Below are 15,946 nucleotides of genomic sequence, written 5' to 3' on the forward strand. Positions count from 1 at the left end.
TACTATTTTGTGAGTCTGAATGCAGCAGCAAGTTTGAGTGTGACATACTGCCATCCTGTTGCCTCTATTCTGAGTTATTGTCTGCTTTTATGCTCCCAATCCCACCTGGCTTGCATTACTGTCAAGCCCTTGCCAGGGGACAGCCTGTCGGGCTACCTAACTTGAGTTTGCAAAAGGATTCATCTTGAAACGTTGCTATGACCAGTAATATTCACTCTTGACATGCCAAGTATTGTGCTAGGAATATCTCTGGCCTTTGGCCACCAAAATCTTTAGCCTTCATCAATAACAGTCTTGAATCGTTTCCCAGCAGAGACAATTAAGAAAGACTCAATTGTTTCATTTGTTTTTGATTGGCATCTCCTGTAGCTCTTCATCGCTGTAGCCTTTTGTGCCATCATGTACCTACCACCCTAGTACAATGAAGCCAGGTAGGGTTGTGTTTCTTATGGCAATAGATGACCACAAGGAGGTGCAGTCTGTGAGGTGTAACCGTAGTGATCGCTCTAGTCTGAGCAGTGTATGATGTGTACAGCATAAACTCTTCCACACTCTACCAGCTGTGATTCTCAGTGCTTTCACTTGAACTTATGAAATCCAGAAACTGATGCAACTTCAACAAATAAACACAGAATCAGATTCCAAGCACCATGATCCTTCAAAGCAGGTACATTTCTATGGTCCTTTTTTCTCTCGCATGAGAAATGTAGCACTTACTCAAACTTCAGAGAAACGATTTTGGGTCCATAGAGTAGCACACACCAGACTCTCGCCACCCTGCTAACATAAATGATAGGGTGACTGAGAATTATTTATAAGCTTAGATCTATGACTTTTAACATCAGGCTGTCCAGTCTCTTGGTGTGACTTGTGCCGCCCATAGTGGGATCCTCTTGTGCCTGCAGGGATAACAGCAGCATTGTGGGGTGGACAGTACCAGAACTGTGAGAGTACAATGATACCTGACTTTCCCTTCTTGACCCCCAACTCAGGACCTGAAAAGTATCCTGTTGTAGGATATATCTAGAGATATGGTTAGCTAGATTTTGATTCTGAATCCAGCCTCAAAAATTACATTGGAGGGGAGTGGCCTGATTTCTAGACCACCCACCGCGTGAGTATTCTTACTATTGTGACCTTACTTGCCGGCTGATGTAGGATTCTCCACTGCTCCTCCATAGGCCATGCTCCGCCTAGACCCAGCCCGCTCCACCCATTGCAATGGACGGCTCCAGGAGCGCATGTTCTAGAGAGTGAGGAGCAAGCGGGGGCTACCTAAATAGCTCTTCAATGTCTCAAGATGCTATGGTTGCCAGGGGTCAATACAGCAGCTTCTCCAGAGGCGTCCTATTCCTTCAGATTGTAAACTCCCACTAACTAGAACATTCCAGGACAAGGAACTTCAGTCATGCCTATCCATCCAGCGAGCCAATCACACCCACATCCTGCTCACTCAGTGTATAGGGAAAGTTGCATTGATCCCACCCCACTAGGCTGTGTGTAGTGCTGCCCCTAAAGAAAGGCAAGTGAAGTATATAGAGAAGTCATTCACCTCTTATTTACAGTTGTCCCTGTGAATGAATCCCTTCCCTCAGTTGGCCACTCACTCCGGGGTGAGGAGTGGGCTAGAAAGCAAGGCAGTGCATGGAGACGTGGGTGACAAAATGTACCAACTGATTTTAATTAATAGTGGCAGCTGATCACAGACAAATTGCTCATTAGTGAGTGAAATTTCTGATATGGGATTGAGTATTTCTGTCCGCACTTTGAGAGGCAACTGCCTATCGGAATATGTCCCACTTCCCTAAAGACCAGTCAGCTCCTTATAATCCACTCAAAATGCCATTAACTGAACAAAACATCCCATGAGGGGCACAGGCCTCCTTACTTTCAAACTTTCATCGATCACGGTGGTGCCATTGGCATGCACTCTAATTAGGAGTCAGGGGTGCATGCCAAGGGAACCCATCTATGTCCTCTTCTTGTAAGTTCCACCATTCTGAGAATGATAAAGCCCAGGCAGAGAAAATTGAAAATTGAATCCCTTTCTTAATAGGCAGGTGAGAGGGTGAGAGGGGGATCCACTCTCCTGCTCATTTCTGCCTTGTCCCTCACAGGAGCACTGGGAATATGTACACAGATGAGCTGCATCAAAACCTTGAGGCAGACACCCGACATGCACCCTGAACAATTCTGGTAAGTAACCTGGAATGGTGGAGACACTGGTCTTTCTTTGCCACTTAGACTCAGGGAAAGAGACGATGAAAGGCTGATTCATGGATTCAAACTAACAGCAACCAGGAGGCTCAAGGCTCTCGACCACAGTTGCTGCTAAAGTAACAGGAGGCACAATGTCATTTTAACAAAAAGGGCTGGCATTTGAATCCAATCAGTGAAAAGAGGTAGTGTTCGTATTACTATATGAATATAGATCAGGGAAGGCTTTTGACTTTTGGGGTGATCCTAGTCAACAAATCCAGGTATCCAGAAGGACTATAGACACTGATAGTGCATCACATACCGGTAGGTGACAGCTTGCAATGCGCGGCAGTAGCAGCTAGCCAACCAGAGGGAGCGGTCTGTCAGAATGTTGGGGCAGTGCGATACGCGAAGGATAAGCAGGTTGCCTCCGGTGGCCTTCAGCAATGACTCCAGTCCAGCTTCTAGGCTGCCCCTGCAAGAAGATGAAAAAAACATCAGCCCATGTGAGGCAATACCTATGTCCTGGCTCAGTGGGACACGCAAGAGGATCAAGATGTCACCAGCAGGACTGCCTAGGGCAACACAGCTGTGGTAATGTGATGTTAGTGGTCCTTCATCTGTGTCTGTGTCTCTTGCCTTCTTCATGTGACATACTGAGCATTTCACGTGCAGTGTTCTATTTAGTACAGTTAGATGTTCAGATGAGGCAAGGGAGTCATCTCAAAAACACCACAGCTCTTGGTGGCGTTTTATGCATCCACTTTTACTTTCAAAATAAAATGACGACTGGAGCAGTAAACTTTTTCCAGGAACCATTCTAGTGTGCTGGTGCTCTTCACATGTATACCACAGCTCTTTCCTTTCTGCAGAATTGTAAAGTTGGCAATGCCCTTAGGGTGTTGAGGAGAGGTGGTCGGCATGGTCAGGGAACTGGACTAACTGAAAGGTCAATCATGAACTTGTCCATGGTGTTCACCTTATACCTGGTTTTCGCTTGCCATGGGAGGCCATCCAAGAGCAGGTAGACAGGGTCAGCTTTTTGGAACCCGCCTCATAGGTTTGGTACAGTTTAGCTCCTGAAGGTGGAGGCAGCAGTTTAGGTGCGTCCCCTGTGTGGGCTACTGCTTCTGTGGGCAGGGTTATGAAGAAGGAGCTGGCACCATGGCAAAGGAGTAGGTTTGGCAGGAGCTATGTGTATGTGATTGTGTTAGTAATAGCTTTTTGTGGGTATACCCTCATTAACAGAGGGCAGACTGTTAACTGAGGTCAGAGTGTTACAGTGTTGCTAATCTCCTAACCAACTCATGACCCTCACCTTCTCCAGACACAAGAAGACGCCATTACTCGTTTATGTTTGTAGTAGGTTATTGCCCTCTGTTGTTTATTAATACGGTTTGTTTTGTGTCTCTGCTGTACAAGGAAAGGGAATGTGTGTTGTCTGTGCTGTGTACAGAACATTGAAGTGTTGTTTGTGTTTGCTGTTGTAAAAAGGATGTGTGTAATGGTTAATGAGTTACTGCTAACTATAACATCTGTTACTATGATAAGTAATATTTGTAATTAGTGATTAGTAGTAATCATTTTATCTGTTGTTCCTTTATGACACTCCACCATGTATGCAGTTGCACTTTATGGAATTATGCAATAAAATGACATGGATAGGTAGCTGGAGGTGTAACTCATAGGAGATGATCAATCAGAGATGTAACATAATGATGATTATCAGTATTACTAATTCTGCATGCATCGTTATTAAAATGTGTTAGAACAAAATCTTCTTAGCTGTAGAGACCGCAAGTGACTGGACAACTAGCCATATTGTGGAGGCAAGCTTTTTGAAGTGGTAATCCTCAATTTTAACTTTTTAAATTATTTTCTGGGATTAGGTTGTTCTTCATCTATAAAATAGTGTTTTCTCATTTGGCCCTTTGATAGTTAGTCATTTGGTCTGTCTGTGAAGAGTGGTGATGCATCCCTCAAACAACTTCCCATGTGTGTAGCTGTACTTACACAGGTCAAAGGTAGCAGTAAGCAGCATAGGCAGTGCTTGATTTGAGCTGGTGGTTTCCCGTGCTTGACACCTGCACTTAATTGTCAACACCAGGACTTTTTATAGTCTGCCACATGGTGGCACTGTCTGTCTGAAATGTAGAGATTAACACAGTTCTTTATGAAGTCTATATACAATAAAATGACATATCTGCCATCCAAACCATTATTATCACTATGGGGGCCTGGAATGGTCTGAATTGTCACACTTGCAAGGTGTGATGTTTGGTGGTTGTGTTGGTACTATCATTGGCAGCGCTGGCACGGGCACTGAGTGGTCCAAGCTGCAGTGGCCTCCTGACGAGGGCCCTGTCCCTTATTATTACTAATATTCATTTTTTTGTTCTTCTTTTTACAAATTAAGCACTGAATGTCACTCTGAGCAAGATATCCCCTATTGTGCATTATGAGAGGCTCCTCAATTACAAGAGACTCCTCTGAAGTTATGCCTTCCCTTGCCTTTTAGTCCAGGACTGCTGTTGAAACCATTACATTCCCATTTTGAAAACATATAAATGTCAACTACAAGACGACAGAAAGTCCCAGTGCTTGGGGGACATCTATTTTTTGTGTCCTGTTGATGGCTTCACAATTGAGGGGGTCTATATTCAGGACTCAAACAACTGAGGAGAGTTTCTAGACCGCCATGACATGGTGGACCTTCTGCCACATTTTTTTCCAAGTAAGCCACTCTTGAAATTCATGTACGTGCCACCTTGAGGAAAAATGTAAGCATAAAGATGAACTTTTCCACATTGGACAGCCCAACTATCACTGGGGTGGTCGAGTAGCAAAGTGGTAATGAAACCTGTAGTGTCTTAGGGCCTGATTTCACGACGGTGACGGATATCCCATCCGCCGAACTATAAATCCCATAGGATATAACGCAATTTATATTTCGGATGATAGGCTATCCATCACTGTTGTGACAGAGTAACCCGTCCGCCGAAATATACATCAGGCCGTTAGCCTGTACATACGGTCTTCTCGTTGTGGGTGAGATGCTCAACGAAGAGGTGCTTTTTCTACTCCTACCACCGGGCACGCTCCGCTCACCTTGTGCTCTTCATGTAGTCTTCCTTGCTCTCCTTCTTCCCTCGCTGCCGAGGCTTGAGGTTCTGCAGGGTGAGCGAGTGGGCCTGGGTGCACCACTGCGACAGCGTCACGAGGAACTAGAAGCAAACGGAGACTGCGTCAGACCCTGGAGGAAGCAGCAGGAAGTCTGTGCTCCAAAAGCAAAGAAATGCCGGAGAGATAGTGACTAGCAAGAAACAGTATAAATCACTGTAAGGGATACTAACACCTTACTTCATGAAAAACATTTTATAGGAAAAATCTAAAAATTAAAGGCTATAAAGTAAAAAGGAAGAAATAGAAGGTGAAAATGCAAAAAAATCAAACTGTATTAGCCAGACTAGGGCATTCAGGTTTAGGAGACACACAAAAAACCATTTCCTCTGCTGAAAATTCATGGCAAAAGGGTATTATGGAAGGAAAAAGGAGGTTACTGAACCATTAGAGTACAGGAAACTATATAAATCAGATGGAGGAGTAGTGAAGGGGCACAACCGGCCTCTCAATATGGAAAATGTATACACCCTACTCAAACTGAAAAAATGACATTTATTGTTTCAGAGAAACTAGTTTCCATTTTTCATATAGATTAATTCCTCTTTCCCGCTATTCTCAACCTGGGAAAGTGTCTTCTTCTGGAAGAAATATTGAGAGAATAAGGTATGTTTCTAATCGCATGACCCCGGAGATACACCCCCGGAAACACTTTCTTTACCGCCCATTCACTCATTTTAAATGAAAATGTGTCTTGTTAAAAATGCATAAGAAGAATAAAAAAACATAGATGGCTTGGAGAATGGAAAGACACAAGTAGAAAAACAACAGTGAGTAATTCATCTTTGTGTGAATGGAAGCCAACAACTGTGTTATACAAAAATGAATGCTGGCTCTGCTTCCTAGGAAATAGTTTCTTTCTTAGGCAGGGGGACAATAGTCAACTCCACTTAAACTGAATTTAAAAGAAAAGTGACTCAATCAAACTGAGCAGAAGAGGGATAAAAGGGCATAGGAACAGATGACGTGCCTCACTCACGACATCACTTAAAAATAACAGATTGGGTACTCCAAATAAAGAAAAATTTAGAAGAACTTTTAAAATAATTTTTTATTCACTCTGTATGGGTCCATTAAACAATTTGAGTTCTTGCTTACAGAGAACAACTTTAACCTGCATGTTGTCGAAAAACCTATTGTGTTCAATACCAATACACTGGGGCAGCGCACTGCTGATCACTGGTTGACTTTCTTGTCAATCTCATTTGCTTCCTTCCCCCTGATGGTGTTTTTCCCTTCCCCGGAGCATAGCTTCTTTGTCATCCTTTTTACTGGATTGTAGGAGGCTGGCCTGGCTTGTAGTGGGTACCAGAGGTACTTACATCTTGTGCCAGGTCCAGTTATCCCTTATTAGTGTAGAAGAGGTGTTTCTAGCAGCTAAGGCTGACAGACGGTAGCTATGGCAAAGCAGCTTAGGCTGAACTAGGAGACATGTAAAGCTCCTACTATACCACTGGTGTCATATGCACAATATCATAAGAAAACACAATACACAGATATACTAAAAATAAAGGTACTTTATTTTTATGGCAATATGCCAAAAGTATCTCAGTGAGTACCCTCAGTATGAGGATGAGAAATATACACAAGATATATGTACACAAACCAAAATTCTGCAAGTAATAGCAAAAGGAAGTAATGCAAGCAATGTAAAGTTACAGTAGATTGCAATAGGAGCACATAGGTATAGGGGCGACACAAACCATATACTCCAAAGTGGAATGCGAACCACGAATGGACCCCAAACCTATGTGAGCTTGTAGAGGGTCGCTGGGACTGTAAGAAAACAGTGAGGGTTAGAAAAATAGCCCACCCCAAGACCCTGAAAGGTAGGTGTAAAGTGCACCTACAACCCCCAGAGAGCACAGAAGTCGTGATAGGGGGATTCTGCAAGGAAAACCAACACCAGCAATGCAACAACAGTGGATTTCCGGACCTGAGTACCTGTAAGACAAGGGGACCAAGTCAAAGAGTCGCGACAGTGTTGAGAGTGGGCAGGAGCCCAGGAAATGCCAGCTGAGGGTGCAAGGAAGCTGCCACTGGATGGAAGAAGCTTGGTGTTTTGCAAGAACGAAGAGGTCTAGGAACTTCCCCTTTGGAGGATGGATGTCCCACGTCGTGAAGAAGCTTGCAGAGGTATTCCCACGCAGAAACACTGCAAACAAGCCTTGCTAGCTGCAAGGGTCGCGGTTAGGGTTTTTGGATGCTGCTGTGGCCCAGGATGGACCAGGATTTTGCCACTTGGATGAGGAGACAGAGGGGGCGCCTAGCAAGTCAGGGAGCCCTCACAGAAGCAGGCAGCACCCACAGAAGTACCTGAACAGGCACTTGGTAGAAGAGTGAACTGGAGTACACGCGAAGTCACAAAAGGGAGTCCACCGACGCCGGACAACTCAGAAGGTTGTGCACTGCAGGTTAGAGTGTTGGGGACCCAGGCTTGGCTGTGCACAAAGAAAACCCTGGAAGAGTGCACAGGAGCCGGAGCAGCTGCAAATCACGCGGTACCCAGCAATGCAGTCTAGCGTGGGGAGGCAAGGACTTACCTCCACCAAACTTGGACTGAAGAGTCACTGGACTGTGGGAGTCACTTAGACAGAGTTGCTGAGTTCCAGGGACCACGCTCGTTGTGCTGAGAGGGGACCCAGAGGACCGGTGATGCAGTCTTTTGTTGCCTGCGGTTGCAGGGGGAAGATTCGACCCACAGGAGATTTCTTCAGAGCTCCTGGTGCAAGAAGGAGGCAGGCTACCCCCAGAGCATGCACCACCTGGAAACAGTCAAGAAAGCCGGCAGGATGAAGCGATACAAGGTTGCTAGTAGTCGTCTTGCTACTTTGTTGCGGTTTTGCAGCCGTCCTGAGCAGTCAGCGTCGATCCTTTGGCAGAAGGTGAAGAGGGAGATGCAGAGGAACTCTGGTGAGCTCTTGCATTCGTTATCTGGTGAGATCCCCAAAGCAAAGACCCTAAATAGCCAGAAAAGGAGGTATGGCTACCTAGGAAGGAGGATTGGCTACCAAGAGAGGTAAGAGCCTATCAGAAGGAGCCTCTGACGTCACCTGCTGGCACTAGCCACTCAGAGCAGTCCAGTGTGCCACAAACACCTCTGTTTCCAAGATGGCAGAGGTCTGGGATACACTGGAGGAGCTCTGGGCACCTCCCCCGGGAGGTGCAGGTCAGGGGAGTGGTCACTCCCCTTTCCTTTGTCCAGTTTCGTGCCAGAGCAGGGCTGGGGGATCCCTGAACCGGTGTAGATTGGCTTATGCAGAGATGGGCACCATCTGTGCCCATCAAAGCATTTCCAGAGGCTGGGGGAGGCTACTCCTCCCCAGCCTTCACACCTATTTCCAAAGGGAGAGGGTGTTACACCCTCTCTCAGAGGAAGTCCTTCATTCTGCCTTCCTGGGCCAGGGCTGCATGGACCCCAGGAGGGCAGAAACCTGTCTGAGGTGTCGGCAGCAGCAGCAGCTGCAGTGGAAACCCCGGAAAGGCAGTTTGGCAGTACCCGGGTTCTGTGCTAGAGACCCGGGGCATCATGGGGGTGACAATTCCATGATCTTAGACATGTTACATGGCCATGTTCGGAGTTACCATTGTGACACTATACATAGGTAGTGACCTATGTATAGTGCACGCGTGTAATGGTGTCCCCGCACTCACAAAGTCTGGGGAATTTGCCCTGAACGATGTGGGGGAACCTTGGCTAGTGCCAGGGTGCCCTCACACTAAGTAACTTTGCACCCAACCTTTACCAGGTGAAGGTTAGACATAAAGGTGACTTATAAGTTACTTAAGTGCAGTGGTAAATGGCTGTGAAATAACGTGGACGTTATTTCACTCAGGCAGCACTGGCAGGCCTGTGTAAGAATTGTCAGATCTCCCTATGGGTGGCAAAAGAAATGCTGCAGCCCATAGGGATCTCCTGGAACCCCAATACCCTGGGTACCTCAGTACCATATACTAGGGAATTATATGGGTGTACCAGTATGCCAATGTGAATTGGTAAATTTAGTCACTAGCCTGTTAGTGACAAATTTGGAAAGCAGAGAGAGCATAACCACTGAGGTTCTGGTTAGCAGAGCCTCAGTGAGACAGTTAGGCATCACACAGGGAACACATACATATAGGCCACAAACTTATGAGCACTGGGGTCCTGGCTAGCAGGGTCCCAGTGACACAGTGACACATAACAAACATACTGACAACATAGGGTTTTCACTATGAGCACTGGGCCCTGGCTAGCAGGATTCCAGTGAGACAGTGAAAACACCCTGACATATACTCACAAACAGGCCAAAAGTGGGGGTAACAAGGCTAGAAAGAGGCTACTTTCTCACATGGATCACTTGTATCCTTACACTGCTGACAAACAGGGAATTATTTTTTTCTTTCCCTTTGCATGTGTTTTCTTCCTCGCTCCCGGTGTGCTGCTTCTGCCTCTTAGATCTTTGCCCCCACAATCTCTGTGTGGCTCCGCCCAGCTCATTCGTTGCTAACCTTGCCCCTCCCTCTTGCTTCTGCCACTCAGAAGCTTGAACTTGCCCCCCCCCACTCCTTTGTTACTAAGTACGTCTACGTCAACTATGTCTAGCCTTATGATCAGGGCCACCGTGGAAATTTAGACCCATATTTATACTTTTTGTGTGCCGCATTTGTGTAATTTTTTGACCCGAAAGTGGCTCAAACTTACAAAAGACAATTGTATTTTGTCAGTTTGCGCCGCTTTTGTGTCACAAAGCGGCGCAAATGCAGTGCTAAAAAAGTATAAATATGGGTCTTAATGTTATGGCTGAGGCTAGAAATCTTCATTTATGTCACCGTGGATATTCTGCTACCATAAACCTGGAGGTTTTGGTATAACCCAATATTTTACATTTCTGCAGAGCCTACAAATACAAATATTCTCATCAGAAACAAAAACCTATTTCATAAAATCAATCTGAATAAAAAAAAAAACCAAATAGCAACAACAACCTGCAACAGGATCAAACATTTATGTAAAAAACAAGAAAATACCCAAAAGAAGTTCTGTATTGTATGAAGTGCACATTCCCAGGTTTACAATGCCTTGTAAATCTGGGAATGCCAAAATCCATGGGTGTTGTATGGGAAAACTCACCACAACACCCATGAAATGCCTCACTGACGCAGTGTAAGGTAACGCGTTGCCTTTCAACACATCTACAAGGCCATCAAAAAAGTGACGCACCGTTGATGGAAGAGGCTTGTAAATATGCCCCTTAGTTTTGCATCAGAAATAAATCTTTGCCCACGTGCTTTGGTTTGACTTTTTTGGTCTGTTCTTGTTCCCTCCGTGTATTCAGTATTCCACAAGTTTACTAAGGCTACTCAATGGTTTTTGTTGGCAATCCACCAGCAGAGAACTAGGCTTGGCTTCTATGTGAGGCTACTATCAAGTGCACCAACACTGATTTCTGAGGCCAGCTACCGCCCCCCGCACACAAGGCTCTAGGGCAGAGGACTTCAAACTGGTGGACGGGCCCCCCTTGGGGAGGGGCCTTCAGTGAGCCGGCTCTGTCCAAGAGAAGCATCATGCTGATAACATTGAGTTGTTTTACGAAGAGAAACAAGGAGTGGCAGTATGTCACTCTGTAATGGGCCATCACTACCATCCTCTGTCACTTCTGTCATCTTCTGTCACTTATCTCCTGGTATCCAGGCTAGGAGCATGTGTCAAAGTGGGAGGGACTCCAAATATTCCTCAAACTCCCCCTTCCCCCCACACATACTTCTGATAATCACACTGTGGATACTTTTGCACTTCACTGAGGCCTGGCTGACCAGAATAGTATGTATGGCAGTCATGAATTTGATTGCATTTTAAAAGGGGTAACATAACTTAACTGCAATGTTTAAACAAACATAGACATAGTTAAACATTGCCAATTTAATAGAAACATTGTTGCTTATATTTTCTCAGATAGGACTTTTGTGATTTTTGTCTGTATAATATCACCAATAACACCAATAACATAAACTTACATTACAAACCAGACTCAGCATAAAAACAAGACATACATTATCAATTGGACATTACCTAGTAAATAAAACCTGCATTATAAAATAGATCTGACTTTAAAAAAAAAAAAAGAACTCACATCAGAAACAAACAACTCACAAAGAGGAACCTGCACCAAAACATATGAAAACAGAAACTTGCACTACATACGTTAACAGAAGTAACAACCAATGACAGAACGCTGTGCAATAGCAACTCATCGCACACTTTGGTATCCCTCGATGAACCCTAGTGTCCGCTGCTTACCTTGGATGTAACCCGTGCATTCTCCAGGAGCACCCTTGTCCAGACAGCAGGGTGCCGGGCCACAAACTTCCAGTCCTTGCAGACCTCAGCCGCTCTGAGTAGAGTCTTGGTGTCGAGGTAGGTGAAAATGCAGAAGAGGGCCGCTCTCATCTTCAAGATCTCCGGGCTGATCACCTCGTTCGACCGTGATGGACTGCCTCGCTCTGGTCGCAGGGCCTTCCCCTCATACCTGACTGTGGGTTACAAAGAGCGTAAGAAGTTTAAGTGGGAGAAAATGTATTTCAAAGCAACTTTAGAAGAATGGTTCAAGGGTTTCCAGAACTCTAGGCAGAATGGAAATGTGCCTACTGGAGTGATCCCCATACGCATCAATGTGTCTTACTCCCGTCTTACATACGAATTACGCCTGAATGTCGAGGCATGAATCACAAAACAGTTTTTGTGAGCAATTGTGAGCCTTACTCCTGGATAAGATGAGTTACTCATGGTTCTCTGGAGTAGGACATGCTTTTCCAAGGATATAGTTTTGGGAATAACAAACCCTTTTCATCAGTAAATATGCCTTTCCTGTGGAAATTCATGATTGAGATGCAGTTATGTTTGACAGAAGACAGAACTGCTCCTAGAAAATGCTTTATATATCAGGCTCTGCAGGTCAACGTACTAGGCCTACGCTTGGTGTTAGACCTGGATTCATCGTAAATAAGTTTGACAGTTACCAAAACGAACCCAAAACCCTATTTAGAGTTTGGCAGAGGAGGAGAACCAGTGTAAATTGGGAGAGGATGTGGCGTAACGGCCTGGGCTGCTGATTTTGGAAATAGGTTCAAGTCTCGGTGTGTGATTTTAAGCAAAATCACTTAGGGCCTCATTACGATCTTGGCGGATGGGATACTATATCACAAACATGACGGATATCCCGGCTACCGAATTACAGGTTCCATTATTTCCTATGGACCTTGTAATACACCAGGATATCTGTCTCGTTTGTGACGGAGTATCCCATCCGCCAAGGTCGTAATCATCCCTTAATCATCCCGTGCCCACAGTTCAGCACCTTGAGACCCTCATGGGTGATTTGCCACGCTTTACAAATCCTGGATTTATTTATTGAAATTGGTGGTGTTCCTGTCCTGCCAAATGTGTGAGAGCTTTGCTCTGTTTACAGTGCCAGGTTTACAAGCCGTAAACCTCTGGCCTGGTAGCCCATTGGCGAAAGGGTCATAAGGTCAGTGAGAGTTGTCCTGTGCTATATAGTGGGCAGGAAACTGTTACTAATTTTCGGTGGCCGCACGCATGGCAGACGCGGGCAGCAAAAATGGATCCCATTTGCAGTGGGAAAACCAGGGCCGGAATTGAAACTTAAAAGAGTCCCGGCAAAATGATAAATTCAGCCCCATTGTGCAGACCTGCTAATATGCACTAGAACCAGAGCAACTCTTTCAAGTAGCCGTCGGGATTGCGTAACATTCACCACCCCTCCTAGAGGCCGAAACCGGCACCTGTGTGTCAAAACTGTAAACTTTGCACTTGTATAGCACACTACTAACCCGCTAGGGTCTCAAGGCGCTGTACTCATACTGCTATGGAACCCCTCCTGGCTTTTCCCTGTGAGGTGCCCACTCCAGGGCACCCCCAGGGTGAAGCCAGGCATCCAAGCACTGGTGGGGTCATTGTGGATATTAAGCAAGCTATTGCCCAGAGTGGGACCCATTAATTAGATTAGGCACCGAGGCGAGAATTATCTGGTCCAAGGGAATTGAGCCCAAGACCTGCCAAAGCAGGACTTGAACCCTGGTCTTGAGCCAGATCTCTGCTTCAGGGTCTGCCGCTCTAACCATTGTGCCACACTTCTCCTGGCCTTCTGGGCCTCCAGCCTCCCTGGGGATTGCCCGCTTGCCATCCCGGCCATGGAAAAAACTCCTACTTTTTCAGGGCCATTTGTTTTTTATGCTTTGAGAAAACAAACTCCTGCTTTGTGTGTTTAGTTCCTCAACAGAAAAGAGTTTGCAGAACAAGCACTTTAAACATGGAGCCCTCTTGGCAAACCTTCAATGATTCAGTCTCCATTCCATGATGAATACCATGCTCCTACCTGCTGCCATTTTACCGCCTGCTTCGAAGAGGTACACATAGGTTTGGGGGAATCACTTCGTGGGGGGGGGGGCAGGAGTGGGTGTCTGTGGATAGGGAAGGTTGATGGAAGGGAGAGAGGATCGTACCATGCAGGGCTGGCTTTAGCGCTGGTGGTACACTGTGAGACAGTTTTTTTGTCACCTCCTACCCCATGGCCATCTCCTCGGATTCCCTCACTATCACCCGGAAAATGTGCCCCTCATCTCTCCATAGCCCCTCTCACATACATTCATTTGTTTTAAAGCGCTAGTAAAGGCTGCCTTTACTAATTTACTCAGCTATCCACATAAAATACAGATCTGTTCTTTGCAACAGGCACATTAACCCTCTGAGCTACTTTATAGCAAGTCAAAGCTGCTGCTTGACAAAACTCCCATCTCTCTCCCTAGCAGGAACATTAATCACAAGAGGTATCTTTTTAATTGTTTCCTGGAGGCTGGATGCACAAGGAACTTGTCAGTAGGTGCCTTGAAATCGTAAGTTTCGAAAGTCATTGCTAAACACAGCGCAGTTTAAAATGCCATGTACCTGTATTTTTCATACATCTTTACTGCTTCCCTTAAAGAATATGTGCAGACCTTTTGTTGCCTGGTTGCATGTGCAGGGGTAATGTCAGTCCCTACGGAAGCACCTCTTTGTGTCACAGTTCTTAGGGGTGCAGTCCAGGACGCTCCCCGCTCCATTTGAGCATGTCCAACCTTCCTGCAACCTAACAGGTGACAAATGTTGGAACATACACATTTTGGTGCTGTAAACTCAAAAAATGTGCACGTTATGTCCAACTTTCAAGGAAAAACTTAGAATAGGCAATGATTGAAATGTTATTGTTAACTGATCAATAAATATTATTCATGTATTCATTTGGTAATTATTGCACCTGATAAATTCTGAACACCCTGGTGCTGGGTTTAAAGGGATGCGATCATTATTGCATCTGACCATGGCTTTAAGTGTGCAACACAACCTGAGATCAAAATAGCCTCCAACCCACTTCATACAATACAGAACTTCATTTGTATGGGTGAGGGTGAAAGTGTGTATTTACTAAATAATTACACATGGATAAAACCCAGAGGAGTAGTGCGCTCTCCTGGCTTCTGCTGCCTTTTTCAGGCCTGCCTTGTTGAGTTCCATAAGTGACCTCGACTATCCCCAATTTCCTTGTGTTTTTGTGTTCCTCAAGCAGGGGAAAACTCTTCCTCACAGCTCACAAGAGGATGGGCTGTCTAAGCCTCCCGGCTCCAGACTTGGCCAGCAGTAAGCCCCCTGGCTTGGGATGCCCACACTGGACATGCTAATGGAACAGTTTTGAAAGCCGGCATGTGGACTACTCTTTAGTTCTGCAGTGAGACTTATCTTGAAATCACCTATTCCAGCTCAGGAAGTCAGGCCTGTCATATTTGGTGCCCGCCTCCTAGGTCTGCCCATGAACCCATGCTCTTCTCTGTTCCAACCAGTTATACTCTATGTGCATGGCAGGGGCACCGCCATCTCTACCACTGTTCTTGGTCGGTGTGTGGCAGAGATGTCTTGGGTGCCCATCCCCTGTGACCGCGACTGGTGGTCCCTAGAACACCAATGGTAAACAACACTACCCACAAAAGATGCTGCCCAGTGACCCCTTATTGCCTCAGGACTTGCATTTCCCTGCATGTACAGCACATCTGAAGCACTCTGATCCGACAACTGCTAAATATCCATTTTGACTGGCGTCCAAAGGACCATAGAATATATGAAACACTAAATCATTGTACCTTTTGGTACAGGTAAAGCTAGGTGCATATTCTTTAGAGGTACACAACACAATCACCTAACTTTTGGGGTGGGTAACACTCTAAACCACTACCATACTGCATAGGTAGAATATGTGGGAGCATCCATACGTAGCACAGGCGACTACGGAAAACCAGTCGAGTTGGCTCCCTCTCTGAAGGACAAGGACCAATTGAGATCTTTTAGAGGTGCCATAGAATACTACACTAAATTTTGCAGACACAAATGAAGTCCTTAGGGTGTTGCTGAAGAAGGGAAATTGTTTTGAGTGGGGTGTTGCTCAACAAAAGTGTTTTGATTATATAAAGTTGGAGATTTGAAGCACATAGATCTTAACTTTATTTTGACGGTTGATGCCAGGGCCACAAATATAGGTGC

General features: G+C 45.5%; 1 protein-coding gene across 1 annotated transcript in view; it reads right to left on the minus strand.

Moving 5' to 3' along the window:
• The window catches only part of FBXO41 (F-box protein 41), a 437,558-nt gene that overhangs the window by 50,800 nt on the left and 370,812 nt on the right, over positions 1-15,946 (minus strand). The window contains exons 6-8 of the mRNA XM_069205615.1: positions 11,660-11,892; positions 5,308-5,423; positions 2,522-2,674 (exon numbers count right to left, since the gene is read on the minus strand). Of these exons, the coding sequence (XP_069061716.1) occupies positions 2,522-2,674; positions 5,308-5,423; positions 11,660-11,892 (502 nt within the window). The remainder of the gene's footprint in view (positions 1-2,521; positions 2,675-5,307; positions 5,424-11,659; positions 11,893-15,946) is intronic.

Source organism: Pleurodeles waltl, chromosome 1_2 (assembly GCF_031143425.1).
Source record: "Pleurodeles waltl isolate 20211129_DDA chromosome 1_2, aPleWal1.hap1.20221129, whole genome shotgun sequence".
Taxonomy (NCBI): domain Eukaryota; kingdom Metazoa; phylum Chordata; class Amphibia; order Caudata; family Salamandridae; genus Pleurodeles; species Pleurodeles waltl.